The following is a 20,138-nucleotide window of genomic DNA, read 5'->3' as shown; positions in this document are numbered from 1 at the left end:
TCGGTAATTCCTAGTGGTAATAGGCAAAGCATTAAATCAACTGCAAGGTTATCTTTATTTACTAGTACATAAACACATGAAATACATGTAGAGGCAATAAAATAAGAAAAATATATAAGAAAAATAAAACTGATGAACAAAAATTCACTCTATAGAGATACTGAAATAGATAATCCTCCAGCACCAATTAATCTAGATAAACATCAGTTTTTCCATGCGTGTTAAGTTTATATCGCGCCCTTCCTGGGTCTTCAGGATTAGTTGGGACAGGATTAGTTGGGACAAAGCCTCGGATACCCCAGATTATCCAAAAAAAAAAAGTTTACATCAATTGAATATACTAATCAATCAGAAGAGCATGTAAGTAAAATTTTCTCAAAATGAAACAAAATTACAGTATTCGAAGGGGGAAAAAAAGGAAAAGAAAGAAAGAATGAAATTTGAATAAATGAATACAAAAGAACGAACTGTGTATGGTGCAATTCCATATAAGTAATTCACACAACATTACATTTACTTTTTGAATCTAAATGAGGGGAAAAAATAAATTATATATACACCACCTATTTATTGCTCAAGAGGCATCCATTCTAGTTCTAAGTCTACTTCTCCACATTCCACGTTCTGGAGCTTAAGCGACACCCCTTGTTTCACCTTTCCTTCAATAATGTTTACAGTGCTATCCTCTAGGAGTGCGTTGTCGGGCGACATCAACCATTTTCCGATCTGCATGTCTCCAAACATACCAGCATCTCCGAATGCCATTGCCGAGGTTATCATTGGCTGAATATCAATCTCGGCTTCCCCCATTATGTCATCAGCCGAAAATGTGTCATGATCATAAACTTGCTGCATTTCAGATAGATCGAAAACCATATCAGACCACAATATAATAGAGAACAGAGAAACTTTGATCATTCATGAATGACAAATCAAAGGGGATTTGAACGCACTTCATAAACCTTAGTAGAACCAACACTACAGTAATTTATTTATGTAATCATTATTTCATTTTATGAATTTAGCAGGCATGTGATGAGTATTAAACTATGTCTAAACATTGACTGCAATGATTATACACACAAAACCAGAAGCCTGAAACCAATCAAGGATAATCAAGTCTTTTGAAACCTAAACAAGATGAACCATGATTCAGAATCATTATAAACCAGAAATATTCACAACAGAAAAAAGAAATTTTGATTTAGGCTCTTAAGGTTCAGGTAGCATGTCATATCTCATCATCCGTAAAGCAGCATAGATATTAAAACTTGAGAAGGACAAAATAGAATTTACTTGCGATAATCAAGAGATTAAAGCAAAAAGATATACTCACCAATTTTACGGACCCATATTCCTGAGGAACAGAAAGCATGAGCTCCTGATTCCAAATTGGATTCAGATTGCTCCTTACTACATGTGTTTGGACCTTCTGTTAACAAGAACAACCAATTTATGTCAAATAAATAAAACAATTAGAACCTACAGAGAGAAACGTCGTCATATTTGTTGAAAGAAATGACAGCAACCACTATAAGTTTTACAACTGATAAATCGAAACAAAGATGTATTGACATCTAGGATGTAAAAAAATAAAAAAAATAAAAAAAAAAATTGAAAAAGCACCTTTAACAGGGCACTGACTCACCCAACTAAGTTTTTCATCAGAAACTTCAACACAAAACCAATTTTTTGCAAGTGTATTACGGAAAACAATTAAAAGACGAGCAGATGTTGTTGCCAAAATCCACAACCACAGAGATCTCAACACGTAGCACTGTCATAGGTATGGATTATGGACCCCATTTATGCCCTTAACGTTCATCCAGAAGGGAATAAAACTGAGAAGAGCGACTGACCTGCTGGCCAAGAGTCAGGACTACATAAGGATCACTTGACAGCATATCTCTGACAGCTAAATTTGTGCCTTTTATTACTCTGACCTTCAATAATCCAATAAATTCCACCATGCCTTCCTGTTATTAGTTTGAACATCAGCAGGATATAAGTGATTCATGGAAGCACCAAAAGCCTGTGGAACTCAGATCAGCTAGAAATAACTTGGACCTATCCCAATAAATTAATAGCACTCGGAATTTCTTCCTAGGAGACATAGTTGCATCAGAATTGAAAGCAATGGATCCATCTGATCTTGATACTTAGCATGCATGCTCTTTGGGTTATCAAACAAGTTCATATACCAACAATGCAACTTAATCCTAGGAGTAGTAGAGCAGAAACTGGAAAACCAAGTAAAATTTTTTTACCGATTTCTGTGAACTTGAACTTCGAAAACTATCCATAATCTTTCTGGATAAACTTGATTGGAGAAAGCTCTTATTTTTAGTTGATGAGATTCGCAAGCTAGGCTTTAAGAACTCTTGAAGCTCATACTTAGACCTACATGATAAAATTGAAGAACCATAAGTAACCAATCCAAAATTCCTGCATATGACCTTTGAGTTCATATGCTATAGAGTGCCGACCATTCATCAAAGCAAATGAGGCAGTTCAATAGTTGATTGGAAGACAAGTATAAAACATAGGTGTTAATTTGACCAATATAGATTGCATATCAGTGGTCACTCACCGATCAAGTACATTAAAGTAATGGAGGGAAGGATATTAAAAACCATAAAGGTTCACAATGATGACCATGAACAGAATGCACGACTAGAAATATCTATTAATATCATCAAACCTAATAAATTTTGAACGATGATCATGACTAGCATCCGGTCCAGGCTTTGAGAATCCTTCAGGAATAAAAGCCTCATAAATAGAATTTGCAGAAGCATTCCCTCCAACCTCAACCATTGCTTCAATTTCATCATCAGACCATTCATCTAATGTCACAGACAAAACCTGCATGTTTCAAACTCAAATAATTAAATACATACAAGGTAGGTCTGAGAGGGAGAAATACAAAAGCAAAAACAACTAAAACGTTGAGCAAAAAAAAATCATATTGCTGCCCTACCACTTGGGAAAAAGGACTTTCAGAAAGAAAAAAACGATAGCCTGTTTTCTTTTTCATTGCAAGCAAATAAAACTAGACTTGCAAACAATGATGGTAGATTGTAAACAACAATCTGAAGTGCCAGTTTTTGGTGGGTAACTTAGTTTTATCTTGATTTTCTTGTACAAAAAGGACATAATATTTTAAGTTTCAAGGAATGGCATTTTCATAAAAAATAAGAAATACACATATAACTGTGAACTTACAAAGATCACATTCCATCAAACTTCATTCATGCTAAAATAGTGTTAGTGAAACATGAAATTTCAACCTCGTAGGATCATAATATCAATTATACTTTGCTTAATTGATGATCAATCCGTGCAGCAGAAGCTTCTCTCCATTAAACAATTTAGATTCATCCACAAAAGCACACTGTTAAGAGGTCATATTCCATTGAACTTCATTCATGCTAAAATAGCTTTAGTGAAACGTGAAATTTCAACCTGGTAGGATGATAATATCAATTATACTTTGCTTAACTGATGACCAATCTGTGCAGCAGAAGCTTCTCACCAATAAACAATTTAGTTTCGTCCACAAAAGCACACTGTTTTATACATTTTTAGTTATAATATATAAACAGAAGAGTCATTCCATCTGTAAATTTGAATCTCTCTCTCTACATTCGCAACAGCCAATCATTTTTACCTCTTCTCTTCCTTACCTCTTCTATTACCCATATCAACTGAGGAAATCAAGAATCTGTGGGAACGTTAATCAGGGGCTAACAGGAAGTTACTAAGCTGTCCGTACAGTGTCACACAGTCTGAACGGCATAAGGACATAATATGGACCCAAATAATTTGACCCGTATTCTTCTGCTTTATTTCCAATCAAGAGAGTTTCTTGTTTTTTATGCCATTTGATATGCCACAAAACATAATTTTTGGTAAACACACACTTGGTTACGGTAATCAGATTCATGGAAGTGGTTTCAGTTGCTTGATTTTTTTTTCTTTTTCACAAAGGTTGTATTTGTTTGTCGTGCATATCCAATCATGGCAAGTTTATTCTAATCATCCTAACAAGTACATACATAGTATGCCGAACTAAGATCCTTTTTGCTCCATTTAAGTATATCAAAATTATTTCAAATTTAAAATAATAATTTAAAAAAAAAAAAAAAAAAAAACAATGTATGCCTCCAAATGCAAAAAAAGAAGAAGCAACTTATATGTCTGAAATCTTAATGCAACAAATGAAGTTTTTAAATGGTAAATGCAAAATTTTAGAAGAACAAGGAAATACTAGTAAGACCAGTGTTGTTAAAGGCGCGCCTAGGCTCCAGGCTCATACATGCGCAACTCTTGCCCAGGTGTGCCTTTGACAACATTTGCACCTTTAATATGAAATATGAATATACTTTAATAGTAATTTAATTTTTCAATTGTGCGCCTCACTTAACTCAGGCGTGCGCCTAAGCTCCAAAGGACCTCTAGCGCCTTAGTGCGCCTTGGGCCACTGATAACATTGGGTAAGACAATATTTAAAAGAAATATTGCCCAGCATAGAGATGCATGTTTCTAGGATGGAAATTCATGTAATAGTATTTCTTTCTATGTATGACCAACAGTCTAGAATGAATTTTTTGTCAAGAATTTACAAAAAAAAAAAAATAATAAAAAAAAATAATAAAATAATAATAATAGAAAAAGGGGAAACAATTTAGTGCAGTTACCTTCGAGACATGCGTACCAAGGCTTCTGTGCACGCCACAGCATTTTAAGCATATAAAGACTCCAATATTTGCTGACCTGTAAATGCGATGTACCACTATTTTTAAACATCCACGTAGGAAATGGATTGAACCAAAAGCATGTATTCTGTGCAAAACAGTTGGTCTCAAATCCTTACACCCAATATGATCCAGTAGACTCTAAACCTTGCAAGTACAAATATTGTAAATCTAATTTCAGTGACATTTTTCATTTAGGAAACTATAGAAGTAATTTTTCCTTCCTCATACGTTCACAACATTATATTTTCAAGTATAAATGTCATAACTTGGAGAAATTTAATTAGCCATCTAAATCAACTCTAAGAAGCACTATACCATTCATTGAACCCAATTTAACTCTGTAGATACTATCCCTTCAATCTCCCCTCACCAAGTATTATAGCATGACTAATAAATTTAAATGCACTCTTTTATGGTAAAGGAAACATTTACAATATTACTAACCCCACGGCCCCCCCCCCCCCCCCCCCCCCCCATGTCCACTGGGATATGATTGGGGCATAAAGCCTTCTCCATGATTTTACAAAAGAAAAAGAAACAAAAATTCAACTGTAAGTAAACAAGGTTGTTGAAATATATATAGCCTAAAAATGTTCAGGTGTAGATTTAAGCGTGTATGTGTATGTTGTGAGGATCATAAACGGTATTAACAGGAAGAGGCAAGTAAAATAGAGATAATAAAGGCAATAGGATGATAGATCTTACGCCCATTTAGGGTCTGGAGCACCGCAATCAGCACAAACACGATTGTCTCTTTGAAGTAATAAATCTTTTAATTTTTTTTTCCCTGCAAAATATCCATTCATGTTTTCAACTTTTCAAAACAAGCTTCCAAGTCAAAAAATTGCAATAACCAGAAAAGGGGGTGGTGGAATATCACAAAAAGTTCCTAAATACATTGTTAATCAAATCTGCATCACACTACAATATTTTCGACTAAGAATAATGGGTAACAAAATGGAAAATATTTTGATTTTATGCTTCTCAGATATTCTCCACATTAAAGTTAGAGTGCAAAAAGTTGCTTTGCTTTTACAATTTGGAATTTTATTGATGGCAGTTGACCAACAAAATACAGCTACATTTTGAAAATAGTTTATTCCACCATCTCCATCACATCTCCAATTTGCAAAGTCGAAATTTATGCACAGAATTCAGGGGAGAAAATAGAGAATTCTCATGTTATAAGTTTGTCTAAATACTAGATTACTGTTGCTGCAAGTCTTCAAGCATACCTGAGGCTGGACGGTGGTGACTCATTGCTACGCTTGCAAGCCAAAATCATCCAACAAAAATTGTCTCTACCAATAATCTTCATAATTACCCACCAAAACAACAGGAATACAAAATCAATAACAGTGAAGCTAAAAACCAAACAAGGAACTCTGCATTTAACATTCTCAAAGAAAAAAACAAGAAATAAATAAATAAATAAAAATGAACTTTTCAACAACAGATAAATCAAGCTACATGCCTAATTACTTATTAATAATTAAATATACCTGCAATTAAAGGTCTTAAGCAAATCAATTACAAAAAACAAAAGGGGCAAAAAAAAAAAAAAAAAAAAAAACATAAAACAGCACAGCATCTTCCTAAGTTTACAAGAAATCAAATACAAAACCTTGAACCAACCAATGCCTCCAAAAATAAAATTCAGAAATAGTATTAAAATGCAATAATTGTTATTGGAATTCAAATAATTCGACCAAACACGACAGATATTAAGACGTAACTAAATCATAAAAGAAATGATTAACGCTAATTCAAAGCCTTAACGAATAGTAATAATTAAGAAATGATTAACGCTAATTCAAAGCCTTCACTAACTAATCAACAGACACAAAACAACAGATTTAAGGCATATAATCAAATCGCAAAGCTTAAAAATTATTCAGGTAAGAGGTTTTAGTGCGATTTTATCATCTGCAACAATTACAAATTCACAAACAAAAAAACTGAAATGAATGAAAGATCTCAAGAGAGTTAGAATTCTTACCAGATAATCAGGAAATGGGAATGTCTCACTTCGAATTCCAAGACACGGAACATGGAGAGAGAGAGAGAGAGAGAGAGAGAGAGAGAGAGGGGGAGGGAGGGAGGGGGAGAGAGAGACTGGTTCTTCAAACAGTTGGGTAGAGAGAGAAAGATGAGAGACGCGAAGAGGGGCGAAGCATCATTCGAGGGGCGATAAAAGCTGAAATGCTGAATGCATATTTTCAAAAAAAAAAAATTAAATTTTTTAAAATTTTTTTTATTATTGAAATGGAAATAGTGTCTTTTTAAAGTTGGAAATATTCTGTACTCAATATTTTGTTAAAATGGATATATTTTCCATTTAAAAGGAAAAGTCATTCTTTTCTTTCCTAAAAAGAACTGTTTCACACATTTCTACTTTAATAGCATGCGTGAATTGTGCGAGTCACACCCATTCAAAAATTTATGTTACTTACGTTTAAAATACAAAGCATTTATGTTACGAAAATAACAACGCTATATTAGTAGATGGATAAGCGTGAAGAGAGAGGAATATCAAAACTTTGGTCCGATAAAATAATTAAAAGTAATTTTAAGAATTTAAATAAAATAATAATAATTCATGTAATCAATCTAGATGATGATGTAACAGTATGATACAATGAGATAAATTTATCTGATTTTTAAGAATACAAACTTTACTAACATAAAGTTTTCTTTTCTATTTATGAAATTCATCTGACGTGAAATTTTATGAAGTTTTTTTCTTCCGGTTGGTATTTAAGAGAATATATAATTAAGTTGAAGAAATTGAGAATAATAAAATATGTAAAGTAGCAAATTTTGTATATTGTACCTAAACTAATTTTGAAATATTTTGAGAATTTTGTAAGAGATTTTAGAGAGCAATAACAACACGAAAGACAAGAAGAATGACTTTTTTTAACGAACATATCTAGAGCTTCTTTTTTCATCATTAAAATTTAAATATCGACTATTAGGATTAGATTTACTCAATAATAATAAAATAAAATAATTTGGTTTAAAAACCAAGATATAATAATATAATTATATCACATAAATTAAAGAGTACAACGCATTCCATAGACAACCGCCAAGCACGCAATTTTGTTGAGAATGACTTTTTGTAATTTGATAGGATACTCGTAGACATTAATAGGATATGGGCATCAGATTATGAAGTTGAAGATGGCGAAAACGATTTGTGGGTTTCATTTAAAAGAGATTACGAAACAGGGTGCACAGTGCAAATATATATATATGACAAATATAAAATATAAAAGAAGAAGAACAAAATTATTTCAATATGCATGTTAAAAAAAAAAAAAAGAATTTAAAAAAAAATTGAGAAAATTTTGAAAGAAAAAAAGTTAGTTCAATTAAGAAAGAAAATTTTGACTTTTTTTTTTTTTCCTGGCCTACATCGCTCCCTCCCTAACTAGACCACATATCTTGATATAAAGACACATATATCACCTTGGCATTATTTTAATTATTAATTTTAATTTTTATTATTATTATTATTATTTTTTGAAGTTCAAAGAAATGCGCAACTACCCATTTTATTTTACACGAAACTCTAAAAGGAGTTTTAAACGGTCTCAAACCAGCTTAATGCCCAATGAGAATTGGGAGCAGCTGCCCTGCTCACTTCTCAAATAGCCCAAAATGTTGTTGGGCCAAGTCATTGAGGCCCAACTGTAGTTTCCTGTCAACAAACAAAACTGGCCTATTAACAATTACTAGCTTCATCGGCATGATTGTGTCTCTTATAAAATAAGACTACACAGTTAGAGTCCAAAGGTTTTCAAGTCCAATTACATTTTCAGAAAAAGCCGAACAGTCCTCGGACTGAAGATCTTTTGCTGTCTTTTAAGTTTGGGTTAAGTGTAAAAAATTGCCCCGCGATACAAAAGGTGTGCAAATAAACACCCTATTAAAAAGAAAAGAAAGTGCATATAAATTCCTTATATAATTTATCTTTTCAGCAAATTAATCCTTAATCATCAATTTTGACCAAATTTTCTTATAAAAATTCCAAAATGTCCTCCTAATGTAAGTATGAATTTTATTTCATTTAAATCTAAACATCTTTGTCTTCTCTAAAATAGAATTACCATCCAAACTCTCCAACTCAAATCTCTTCATCTAAGAATTCAATATCTTTGTGATGTAACTTCCAAACCATTCATGAACCACCACCACCATAGGTGTTTATATATATATATATATATATATATATATATATTGTAATAGCAGGAAAAAAAAAAAAAAAAAAAGAGGGAAAGAAATTAAGCATCACCGTGCTTCACCACCACCACCAAACCACTAACCGGCGAGGAGGAAACTCAGTGGGGAAGCCAAAGTTGAACCCAAACTTAAACAGGGCATCCCAAGTTGAACCCAAAATTAAACAGGCATTCCTTGGGTAATTACGCTATTCAATTGATAAGGAGAGAGAGAGGAGGTGGGTATTGTGATGGATTCACGGGTTTCTTTGTCACATGGTCAGCCAAATTTTTTTTGTTTTTTTAAATTTCTCTCTCCACCAACCCCAAATCAAACCTCTCTGCCATATGTGTGCTTCCAGTGGAATTTGGAAGAATGATTCATCAATGAATAGACATGGTACTATTTATGTGCATGTTTGCGTCTGTATATACAGAGAGTGGGTAGAGAGAGAGGAGGTAAATGAAATTTTAAAAGCAATTTGGACAATTTGGACCACAAAAGTATGGAAGTGGTCGGGGAAAAGGTCGCCGGAAGAGAAAGACGGACAAAAAATAAAATGGTGACTTATATAAAAAAATAAAAAATAAAATGGAGAGAAATAGAGGGGAGAGAAAACATTTTCCTCCATTATTATTTTATTTTATTTTTTTTATGGGGTATTTTAGACATTTCAATTGCTAAATTGACATAATGTCCTTATTTGCACAAATTGAAACAACAAGGGGTTAATTGCACCTTTTGTATATTATCGGGGTGTTTTTTGCACTTAAACCTTTAAGTTTTAAGAAAACATTTTTCATAATGGCTATGTTGTTTGAGCCTAAAATATTCTTTGAAAAATATTTTTTTTTAATTTTATGGTATTTGGTTGTGTAAAATATTTACGAAAAAATATATATTAAAATCTAAAAAAATAATTTATTCATTAATTTTTAACAAGCGTTCCGCCCAATAGACTCGACCTCAACCTCGATCTAAATCTTTTCCAAACATCGAAATAATAATAATATTTTATCTAAAAAAGAAAAATATTATCCAAGGAAAATATTTTAAGTCTCAGCCTAACCTTATATTCTGCATCTTTCAAGAAATCCCACTTGCAAAACATGTGATCTTTAGGGCCTGTTTGGCATAAGATATGTTTTAGGCGTTATGTAGTTTTGTTGTACGAGTGTTTTGAGTAGAAATCAGAACCATGTTATTATTTTTAAAAAATTCAAAAATTTGCTTTAGTTCCTCCTACCAAAACACACAATATTACCAATTTGATGATATGAGTTTGAACAAAAAAATTTAATCTGTTATGAACTATATCAAATCAATATAAGTCGTTCTAAACATGATTTGGGCCCAAATTTAAAGGCCAATATCCGAAAAATAATATCATAGCACACTCCATCCAAGCCCTTAACATTTTTGCTATGTGCAGATCCAATGCGTTTTTTTTTTTTTTTTTTTTTTTTTTTTTCTTTCTAGTTGGGACTCACACACACTGCCTCTACTAAGTTTGAACCCCTAGCTCCCTTTTGAAAGTAGGAGCCCTGAATCGCTAGGCCACAAGACTGTTAGTATCCAATTCCGTTTCTAAAGAGACGGAAAGATCACTTGATAAGAACATGTAGATAAATCATAAAACAATACAACAGGAATAATCAAAAGAATTACCAAGGAGGTTTTCAATTTGTATTGAACAAGAGAACAGTTTGTCCTCTTTGTTTTCAATTTGTATTGAACAAGAGAACAGTTTGTCGTCTTTGTTAATTAATACAGTTGTAGAGATGAATAGCAAGTGCTAATCAAGTTCCTCATAACATCAATAACAAACATCACATGAACAAACAGGGAGTGATGCACCGTTTTCTTAAAGTAAATGTTTAGTAGACTTCGACATGCCATTGCCTGTTCTTTTTGAGTTGTGAGAGCTTCTCTTCCCAATTCTCCCCTCTTTGCTCTGCGACCCTTTTCAGTGTGTCTTGGATCCCCGGCATCATCCCCCTGAGCCCACAGAAATAGATATGGGCCCCGTTATCAAGGAGTTTGAAGATTTCGCCACTGTATTCTTCAATCTTATCTTGGACATACATCTTTCCCCCTGTCCGGTTCTTTTGTTCTCGGCTAAGGGCTCTGTCATACCGGAAGTTTTCCGGGTAGTCCTGAACATATTTGGTGAATTCATCGTCATAGAGGAGACTGTCAGAGTTAGCTACCCCAAGGAACAGCCAAGCTAGGCCACCAAATTTGAATGTAGGGACGGATTCCATAAACATACGACGGAGGTAGCCTCTGAATGGAGCCACGCCAGTGCCAGTTGCAATCATAATATGGACGGCATTTGGATCATCTTCAGGCAATAGCATTATCTTGCCAGAAGGACCTGCCAAAATACCCTCGCTAATTAATGGCTGAGAGTAGCAACAGTAAAAACTACCAAGAACCAACCAGTCATTAAATTTGTTCATTTTTAATACTCAACACATCAATAATAAAAGTTTATATTGCAACTTCTCTTTCATAAATAAATTAAGTTAAAATCAAATTATTCAAAATGGTAACTGGTCATATTTGTTTTACATGCCAACCTACCAGTATGCCCCATTGCAATTTGCAAAAAGCCTAAATGAATGAGTTGCAACTCAGAAACTAAATTTATGGTTGAAAGAGTCGGTAGTATTTAGAAATATATGTAGTTCACTGCTGAGAATTCTCTGAATAGCACAACGTGATTGATATGTAAGTAAAGTTTTACCTGTGATCTTAACTTTGTCTCCAGGCTTCGAGTTGCATAAGAAATTGCTGCATATGCCATTCTTCGAAGGGTCTTCCTTTCCTGTTTCAGGATCATAATAGATAGCACGGCGAACACACAAACTGGCTGTCTTGCCATCAAAAGAGTCTCCATACCTGGTGGATGCAATTGAGTAAAGACGAACATTGTGGGGACTCCCTGGTTTCTTAGGGTTCTCACCCTATAATGCAAAAATAAAAAATAAAGATTCAAAAAGCTTAACAAAAGTAGTTCAGTACAGTAGTATCATAATAAGCATTTAAGAACAAATTCAAGATGCATGTTGCTCAATGGCACAAGGTTGAGACCCACCATATAAAGGGACTTAAATATTGAAGCCTATGAGGCATGGACATTAACACAACATGGACCCAACACGATATCAAGATACCAACAACATGATATGGAGATGCGGGGAAATCCAAAAAAAGTAGGACACATCATGGAAATATCGAAATATATTTATAACAGAAATATTTTATGTGCAACAAAATTACTCTATGATAAGTTAGATGATTTCCATAGCTCGTAACATGACATCTATAACTTATGAAACGCATTGATCAATAATCACCCAAATCACATAGACAGGACTTACCATATACACGGAATACAAGTCCATGCATATGTGTGCCATAAACACATAATTATGATGGTCACGGTACTCCTTCAATGTACATCTCTTTGTTAAAAACTTCCAATCGTTTTTTGATAAAATCCATATAAAACTTTCATCTGTTTTTTCTTTGTAATTACAACTTTTGCCATACTACAAGAAAGTTCATCTCAAATTTGTTGATCACATGTTGGCAAGTCTCCACAAAGTGTCGACCACATGTCCCAAATTAATAATTTTACTTTAAAATTGTAAACACGTACTAGAAGTGTTGAACACTTGTCCATGAGAGTCTCAATTTTATTGGCAGTCAACATGGAAACAACTCTTTCTTTGAAGCGTCTTAATTTCTTAGATTGACACTTTAAATGTACCCTTCAATCATCCTCAACTTTACAATAATCTTTGACATTGGACAGTACAATTGGACCATCTCATTGAGGCAGCAATGAATGCTTTTTAATGCCACTAAAGATCCACAAGCAAAGGGGTAGGAACTAGGAAGACGAGAACCAAGGATATTGCTCCCCCATATGAAACTAATATCACAATAAATCCACAAAGAGGTACTACAAGTACTTCTCTTTCTTCAATTCTTTTTTTATAAGTAAAGAGGTATCACTACATTTTTTTTTTTTTTTTCCCCCTAGTTGTAAAGAGGTATCACTTCTCACCCTTTAGCGAAAAAAGTTATCAGCAGATAGCACAAAACTCTATGAAAAATAATGAAGGTGAAGCAAAAGCAAATGGAAGCATGACTTACCGGAGGAATTACACCATAACTTTGTCCTTCCCAGTAGGGAACATTGCCACCATGATCAATTACAATATGACAAGTCTCTCCTGGAGCTTTTGGGCCTACAAGCCTCTCAACAGAAACAATGGTTGCTGTATAAGGTTCCTTGGGCTTGTATGTATTCAGTGGAGGCTCTTTCACATCATCGAGTGCTAAAGGTGAAACTGTGACCTTGGACTTGCTGGCTTGTTGCACTGACATGCAAATTATGCCCTGATTTCTTGATCGTGCATTATTTAATTTCAAGTCCAAAGGCAGGGCAGACATCCATGATTTCTCATGAAAGCTTATATTAGATGTCTGCAACAGAATGAAGCAAAATTACCTTGAAAACTAATTTATAGTAAGCATCACATAAAAGTTAAACTGTTCATCCTATATCAAGTAAACTTGAAAAAATAATAATAATTATAATAAATTCATAAAGGTGCCAAATACATGAAGGAAGCAAACAATGGATTTAAGCTAAAGGTTCAGAATAAGATTTTATTTGTTGTAATGGCTTCCACAATCGTTACAACCCTGGACCCGTGGAAACAAGTTGTAACAGACATTATGTAACTTGCATGAATAATGGAGCCTAGAATGTTTCTCTTGACACAGTTCTAATGTAGCAATATGGTGTAACCTCCGAATCTCATAAATTTACAATTTATTTTCTCTAATGAAATTTATCAAACTTATCAGCAGGATTTTTTTTTACCCATTAGTGGGAAACGCTTACACTTTTTTACCATTCACCACTTTTGTGAGTAAAAATGGACTTAAACATGAAGTATTTAGAATTAAAGCATTTTTAAACAGTATCATTGTCTCAATATTACATAAGTACAGAGTGGAAGGAGTCAAATTTATAATTATTATCAATTAATTATTGTACTCTAATTTCAAAAAGAAATACTAGGTTAGTGTTGATAAACCAAACCCAAATCACTTCAAAAAAGTGAAATTCAAAAGAAAATTAAACATAAAGAGTCAATCTTCTAGGTATCCGAACCATGAGTAAATTGGCATAATATGAAAATTCATGTATACATTAAAATAAACATGGAAACGTGAACTACTCCATGAAGCTATAAAATTTGTTAATAATCACAATAAATCATTGAAACATAAAAATTCTATTACTCATGGGTATAATATTTTTTGGAATTTGTATTTCGAATTAAATTATAAGCACAGAGAAGTAAACAAGGCAGAGCACAAAATTTAGAAGTACTCAGACGAGATTAAGTACCTTAAACACAGATCTCCGGAGCGATGAATCACCATTAATTGGAACAGTTAGTGAGACCTACAATCAATTTCAAACTGCATTAGATCAATCATAAAATCAACTAAATGCAACTCAAACGGCACAAATTGAAATGAAAGATCGCAATCAGAAAAATATATATATATATTATAAACCAAAAATAAATTCTAAATTTATGGCCAATGTAGAAAAGATGATTATAAAGAATACGAAATTTATTAGTATTACGGACCTGAGAGACTGCCGATTGAGTCATGATCGAACAAGGCGTCAGAAAATATGAAAAAGATATTTCGTGTGCGGATGTAAGTGTTATATATATATATATATATATATATTTTAATAGAGAGAGATAAATCTAGGGTTTAATTGTAGGAGATGGTTTGATCATTCGAAGAAATGAAGGAAGGACAGGTTTAATACTGGCTCGTTGGAGCTGCTCTGTGCTCTCTTTCTCTCTCTCTAGGAATCTACCTTGCAGGTGGTATATGTTTAGAAGTAAAATTACTTTTCTCATCTAAATTATACATATACTTATATATATTTGATAGTATAACTTATATTTAAATCGCTTATAGCTCCTTCTATTGGACTTTTATTAATTTAATAGATACGGCTGCTGGCAGCCGGCAGCCAGCAGCCAGCAGCCTTTTATTATTTTTATTTTTGCCTTTTTTAAAAGTATTCAATATGTTTTTATTTTTTAAAATTGGAAAAATGTAATTAAATTTTTGTTTGTTGGGATAAAAAAAGTATAAATATTTCTACAAGAATGATGTATATATCATGTCCATATGATATCATCTATTTGAGCAGTAGTGTATATGTACCAAATATTTTATAATCATATCCAAAATTTTAATATATTAAATAGGTAATTTTAAATCTAAATATATTATATAGATAGAAGATGAATTATGTGTATAAGATCTGATATAGAACTTTCTTGATGAATCTAATTTTCATTTTAAATAAATTTATTATTGATTTGCTCTATTTCATACCCCTGTAATAAGGCAAGTTAGTGGAGTTACTTTGGACTCCTCTTCTTGTTTTTTTTTTTCACCATTCATTTTAAGAGCCAAATCAGATATCACTTAATACAAAACTCAATTTGTCTTTTGGCTAATTTAATACTCTATATATGTATATATACCTAAATCTTTAAATCTTGTTTGGCTTTATCCATATAATATTTTTGGAGCTCTAATATGTGGGACTATATAAAAAAATCCATCCACGTGAAAGTCGAGGGAACATTTTACCTTAAAAAAAAAAAAAAAATTAAGATGTACCATGTAGTAGTCACGTGAAGCACCAATTGTCTATTTTTGTCCATGGAATATTTTAGAGAGGAATGGAATATTTTAGAATATTGAAGAGTTTTAAAAGTTTTAATTTGATATAAGGAAAATGAATTAAAAAAGTATTAGAGTTTTGAAATATATAATTTGTAATATATAAAAATAGTATAATAGTCAATCTGATCATTCAAATTGGTTTCCTGCCCTCAAGAAAAAAAATCCACGATAGTTTTATTAGATTGAAAAACATTTATAACTAACTAAAATGGTTGGAATAAAAAATTATGTTAACTATAATTGTTCTATTATGGTTTGAAAATTAATATAATTTTATTCAATAAAATATAATTATACAAATGAGTGGATTTTGTATTTTCTTGAATTACTTTCCCTATTTTTTTATTTATCATTTTGTAAATTCTCAATATCTAAATTGTTATTTTTGGTTGCATAAATTTTTGCTTTAAAATTGGAATTGGGAAAAAAATAATTTAAATTTTAAACTAAATTTCTCCAATTTCAATTTTAAGACTCCAAATTCATCTAACCAAACATCGCATATAACTAAAATTGAAGAGAAAATTATAATTTTTAATAATTAAGTGAATTCTAATTACCAAAAAGAAAAGGTAATGTGTAACATGATCATGTCTTAAAATGTGAATTACCTACTAAAGTCATTTTTAATTCGTAATTGTTATTTGAGACAAGTGCAGAAAACACCCTTAAAGTATACTTCGCGTAACACTTATCCTTATTTGAAAAGTGTACAAAAAACACCTCTAATCTTTTCACATTGTGCAGAAAATACTCCTCAATTAAAAATCTGACATAAATTAGTATTATAATACTCATTTTGCCTTTTTACTATTCCGAAAATGCCTAAGATGGTATATATGCTACTAACCTTATAGTATAAGGGTATTATGTCCACGTTATCTTTTATATATATATATATATATATATATATATATAAACTTTTTTTTAAAAAAAAAACTTTGATAATTTGTAGAACAAGAATTTAAATTTTTTGAGATTTAGTTTACTGTTTTCTACTAAAAAAAAAAAAGTTCTTTATTTATTTTTCGTACCAACACTGTTAAAAAAAAATAAAAAATAAAAAGGAAAAAAAATCTCAATATCATTGTGAACTGGTTTTCGGAATTTGGAACAAATTTGTTTTCTTTAATTTGCACTTTATTTTCGTTTTTTATTTTTTATTTTTATATTTACTAGTCTTTTATACTTTTATTTTCTATTTTTATTTTTACTTGTCAATTGTCGGCATCCTCCAATAGTGTCATTTTTTGACATTTTATAAAATTATTTATTTTTATAAAATAGTTTAGTAAGAGTAATTTAGTCAACTTAAAGTTTAAATTTGTCATATGAAGTTATTTGTACCAAATTAAAACTTTAGGAGTGTTTTTGCATGTGAGGGTGTCTTCCAATAGTGTAATTTTCGATCATTTTATAAAATTATTTATTTTTATATATTTTATAAAATAATTCAATAAGGATAATTTCATTAATTTAGAATTGTGTGTTGGAATGGAGTACTACTTTGAGGAAATATTGAGGATATCATTATTAGTGTTGGTTTTGGTGCACGGTGTTGGAAGCAAGAGAGAATCGCTCTTTTGCAGCTCAAAGCTTTCATCAACCGCCCATATGGCTCTTCAATGCCACCATGGGAGGACTTGGATGGTGAAGAAACTTCTGATTGCTGTGAGTGGGAAGGTGTTGAGCGTAATGCTACCACAGGCCACGTCATCAAACTTTTACTTGATTCTAAAACAAAAGGTTGACTAAGAAATTGGTATTTAAACGCGTCCTTTCGTATTTTTTTCCTTTGAATCGCTCGTAAACCTGAGCTTAAATAACAATTACTTGGATAAATGTATTGAGAATAAAGGTCTATCTAACTTCTCTATTTATAAATATATATATATACCATTTCTTATGAAGGATTGCATATAAAGAATGTTTCCCTTATTTTTTCCATTTTTTTTTTCCTTTTCTTTGTTATTATTTTTTAGGGTAAAATGCATTAAACCCCCCTTAACTACAAATAACCCCCCTCAACTATGGTTTTAGTGCAGTCTTAGGACAGAGAAGGTTATTCCGGTCATCTCCTATTACCGAAATTTGAAAAAGTCCATTTTACCCCTCATCAAGCCACGAAATAGAGATAGAGATAAAGAGAGAAATTCGTAGAGAGAGAAAAAAGGGACCAGAGAGAGAGAAAAGGTACACCGACGGGAGCACTGGAGGAGGAGAGGCATCGGGCTTGTTGGGTTCAAGAACAGAATATATGTGTGAGGAGTAGGCGATGGTGGTGGCGGGGAGTGGGCAGTGGGTTTGTGAAGTAGAATGAGAAGTTTGAGTTTCCAAGGCGATGGAGAGAAAAGGTCGTGGAAAATGGTGGTGGCGATGATGGTGGTTGTGGCAGTGGGTTTATGGTTTCAATTGGGTTTGACGGCGTGTGGTGAGGTTCGGTATGAATTATCTCCAAGGGTAATTGGGCTATGCAAACATCATCTTCTTCATTTCCAATCTGAGATTAACGATGGTGGAGGATTTGTGGTTTCAATTGGGTTTGACGACTTGTGGTGTATGGTTCGACCGAGCATGTCGTCGGTTGATGCCCTCACCTGTCTGTTACCGCCGCTGCACCACCCACTGTCCATCACAACCGATATCATCCGAAGCCAAAACCGCTGAGCCCGTCTTTATCATCTCCACCGTCCGAAGCCTCCTTGCTCGCCGTGAGTTAGGCCGTCGTTCAATCCCGCCAAGCTCGTCGCCGCGAGTCATTCAAGACCGAGTCAGCCAAGCCCTCCACTGGCTGAGCCGCCGCCGTCTCTGTCATTCAGTCCACCTGTCTTTTAATTTGAAGCTTGTGCGGCCACAAGATCTCCTATTCTTGCAACCCAAAACTTGAATGCCCTTTAATTGGACTCAATTAGAGTAATCAGGAAAGGGAATTTCACCATTGCTCGATCTCTCAGTTCTCTCATTTCACCAGGGTTCGGCCGTGAGGAAGAAATGCTGCAGTGGAGAGGAGTGGCCGGCAAGGATGAATCCAAGCTTCTTGTTCTGTAAATAGGTTTTGATTTTTTGATTTTGATTTTTTATTGTTGTTCTGTAAATCCAAATAGATCAATGGAGGAAAAAGATGATGAGTGAAATAGTTAGGGCTTGATAAAGGTTGTATAGTCATTTACATAAATTTGGCCTCTCACGTGGGATCGGCCGGTTGCCGGATTGGGTAAAGTGCAATTAACTAAATAGTTTAAGGGGGTTTTTTGTTTATTTTGAAATTCAGGGGGATTTTTTGCTCATTGAGGTATAATTTAGGGGGGTTTAATGCACTTTGCCCTACTTCATTTTTTAAGAACAAAGTTATCTTGGATTTGGCTGACATGACAATTACGTTTTGCCGGTTGCATAAGGAGATGAATCCCCTTCCGGGGTTCCAAATGTAACACTAACTATATATCAAAGGTAAATTATGCAGGTACTGATATTCTGAAAATAAATTAAATACAATCCATATCTTATCAAAGGTAAATTATGCAGGTACTGATATTCTGAAAATAAATTAAATATAATCCATATCTTAGAATCTTTTGCCTAATTTCATAGAATGACGTATAGACACCGAATAACTCAAACTCTCACCATCCGAAGAGACACCACTAAACTGCAACCTTTGAAAATTTTCAATTTCCATTGAAAAGTGTAGAAATGTGGAAAGTTCAATTTCCATTAAGAAAAAAGGTGTGATAGTAATCTGACATGGTAGAAAGAAAATGTGACTTAAGAACATTTCAATATAATATTAAAAAAATAAAATTAACTAAATTAAAATTAATAAAAGAAAGAGAAAGAGAACAATCAATTTCTTCCCTAAAAAGAAAAGAATCTGCTTTTAACCCACCTTCTTTAGAAAAATCTTATTGAACCCTTACTTCAAAAGAAAATGTTTCTCAAACGCAAAAAACATAAGCCAATTAATCATATTTATGACCGCCAAGGGATGTAACCCAATCATATTTTCTCGCCTTCTAAAGGGAAAGGTCAAGGGTTAAGGGCATGTAGGTGTATTGTTCCCGGGAGTACCCACAAAAAAAGGAACCTTTCCTTTAACTTCATCTCACCAGCCGGTAAAAGAGAGAAGTTTACCAGAGAATGAAAGGTTATGAGCAAACCACCCTCATAGTGACGATTTGAGCTTTATTGGTATTTAGTTTCTTGCCAGGATACAAAAAGTAATAATTAATCATATTTATGAGATAATATCATGTGCACTTGCAAAGATTTTTCACAGAGTTTTGCTTGGGTGGCTCACCTATAAATTGGGTACTGCTTAACCAGGAGGATCAGGTG

The 20,138-nt window shown here is 32.9% G+C and overlaps 2 protein-coding genes across 2 annotated transcripts; both read right to left on the bottom strand.

Moving 5' to 3' along the window:
* Window positions 1–453: 453 nt before the first annotated feature.
* On the bottom strand, window positions 454–6,936 carry LOC132312159 (ADP-ribosylation factor GTPase-activating protein AGD12-like). The gene is made up of 9 exons (XM_059810418.1): window positions 6,760–6,936; window positions 5,996–6,072; window positions 5,466–5,547; window positions 4,701–4,776; window positions 2,702–2,865; window positions 2,268–2,400; window positions 1,860–1,976; window positions 1,337–1,432; window positions 454–849 (listed from the first exon to the last, which is right to left on the bottom strand). Exons 2-9 carry the CDS (start codon window positions 6,018–6,020, stop codon window positions 568–570), a joined length of 975 nt encoding a protein of 324 aa, XP_059666401.1. The 5' UTR covers window positions 6,021–6,072; window positions 6,760–6,936; the 3' UTR covers window positions 454–567.
* A 3,703-nt stretch (window positions 6,937–10,639) lies between these two features.
* On the bottom strand, window positions 10,640–14,963 carry LOC132312143 (ferredoxin--NADP reductase, root isozyme, chloroplastic-like). The gene is made up of 5 exons (XM_059810399.1): window positions 14,675–14,963; window positions 14,425–14,481; window positions 13,155–13,487; window positions 11,737–11,956; window positions 10,640–11,364 (listed from the first exon to the last, which is right to left on the bottom strand). The coding sequence occupies exons 1-5, from the start codon at window positions 14,696–14,698 to the stop codon at window positions 10,865–10,867; spliced, it is 1,134 nt and encodes a 377-aa protein (XP_059666382.1). The 5' UTR covers window positions 14,699–14,963; the 3' UTR covers window positions 10,640–10,864.
* Between the last annotated feature and the right edge of the window lie 5,175 nt (window positions 14,964–20,138).

The sequence above is a fragment of the Cornus florida genome, unplaced genomic scaffold (assembly GCF_030987335.1).
Source record: "Cornus florida cultivar Cherokee Brave unplaced genomic scaffold, ASM3098733v1 CherokeeBrave_3.0.0_Hap2_Chr01, whole genome shotgun sequence".
In the NCBI taxonomy this organism is placed as follows: Eukaryota; Viridiplantae; Streptophyta; class Magnoliopsida; order Cornales; family Cornaceae; genus Cornus; species Cornus florida.
This window is presented reverse-complemented; position numbering and strand designations above follow the sequence as displayed.

Bases quoted from the DNA above. Each gene is read 5' to 3' on its own strand.
- LOC132312159 (XM_059810418.1), bottom strand. From the start codon at position 6,020: ATGAGTCACCACCGTCCAGCCTCAG. The intron at 4,777-5,465 runs GTAAGATCTATC...TCGCATTTACAG, and splicing joins GCTCCAGACCCTAAATGGGC to GTCAGCAAATATTGGAGTCT. The intron at 1,433-1,859 runs GTCAGTCGCTCT...TCTTGTTAACAG, and splicing joins TCCTGACTCTTGGCCAGCAG to AAGGTCCAAACACATGTAGT.
- LOC132312143 (XM_059810399.1), bottom strand. From the start codon at position 14,698: ATGACTCAATCGGCAGTCTCTCAG. The intron at 14,482-14,674 runs GTCCGTAATACT...AATTGATTGTAG, and splicing joins CTCAATCGGCAGTCTCTCAG to GTCTCACTAACTGTTCCAAT. The intron at 13,488-14,424 runs GTACTTAATCTC...ATTCTGTTGCAG, and splicing joins TCCGGAGATCTGTGTTTAAG to ACATCTAATATAAGCTTTCA.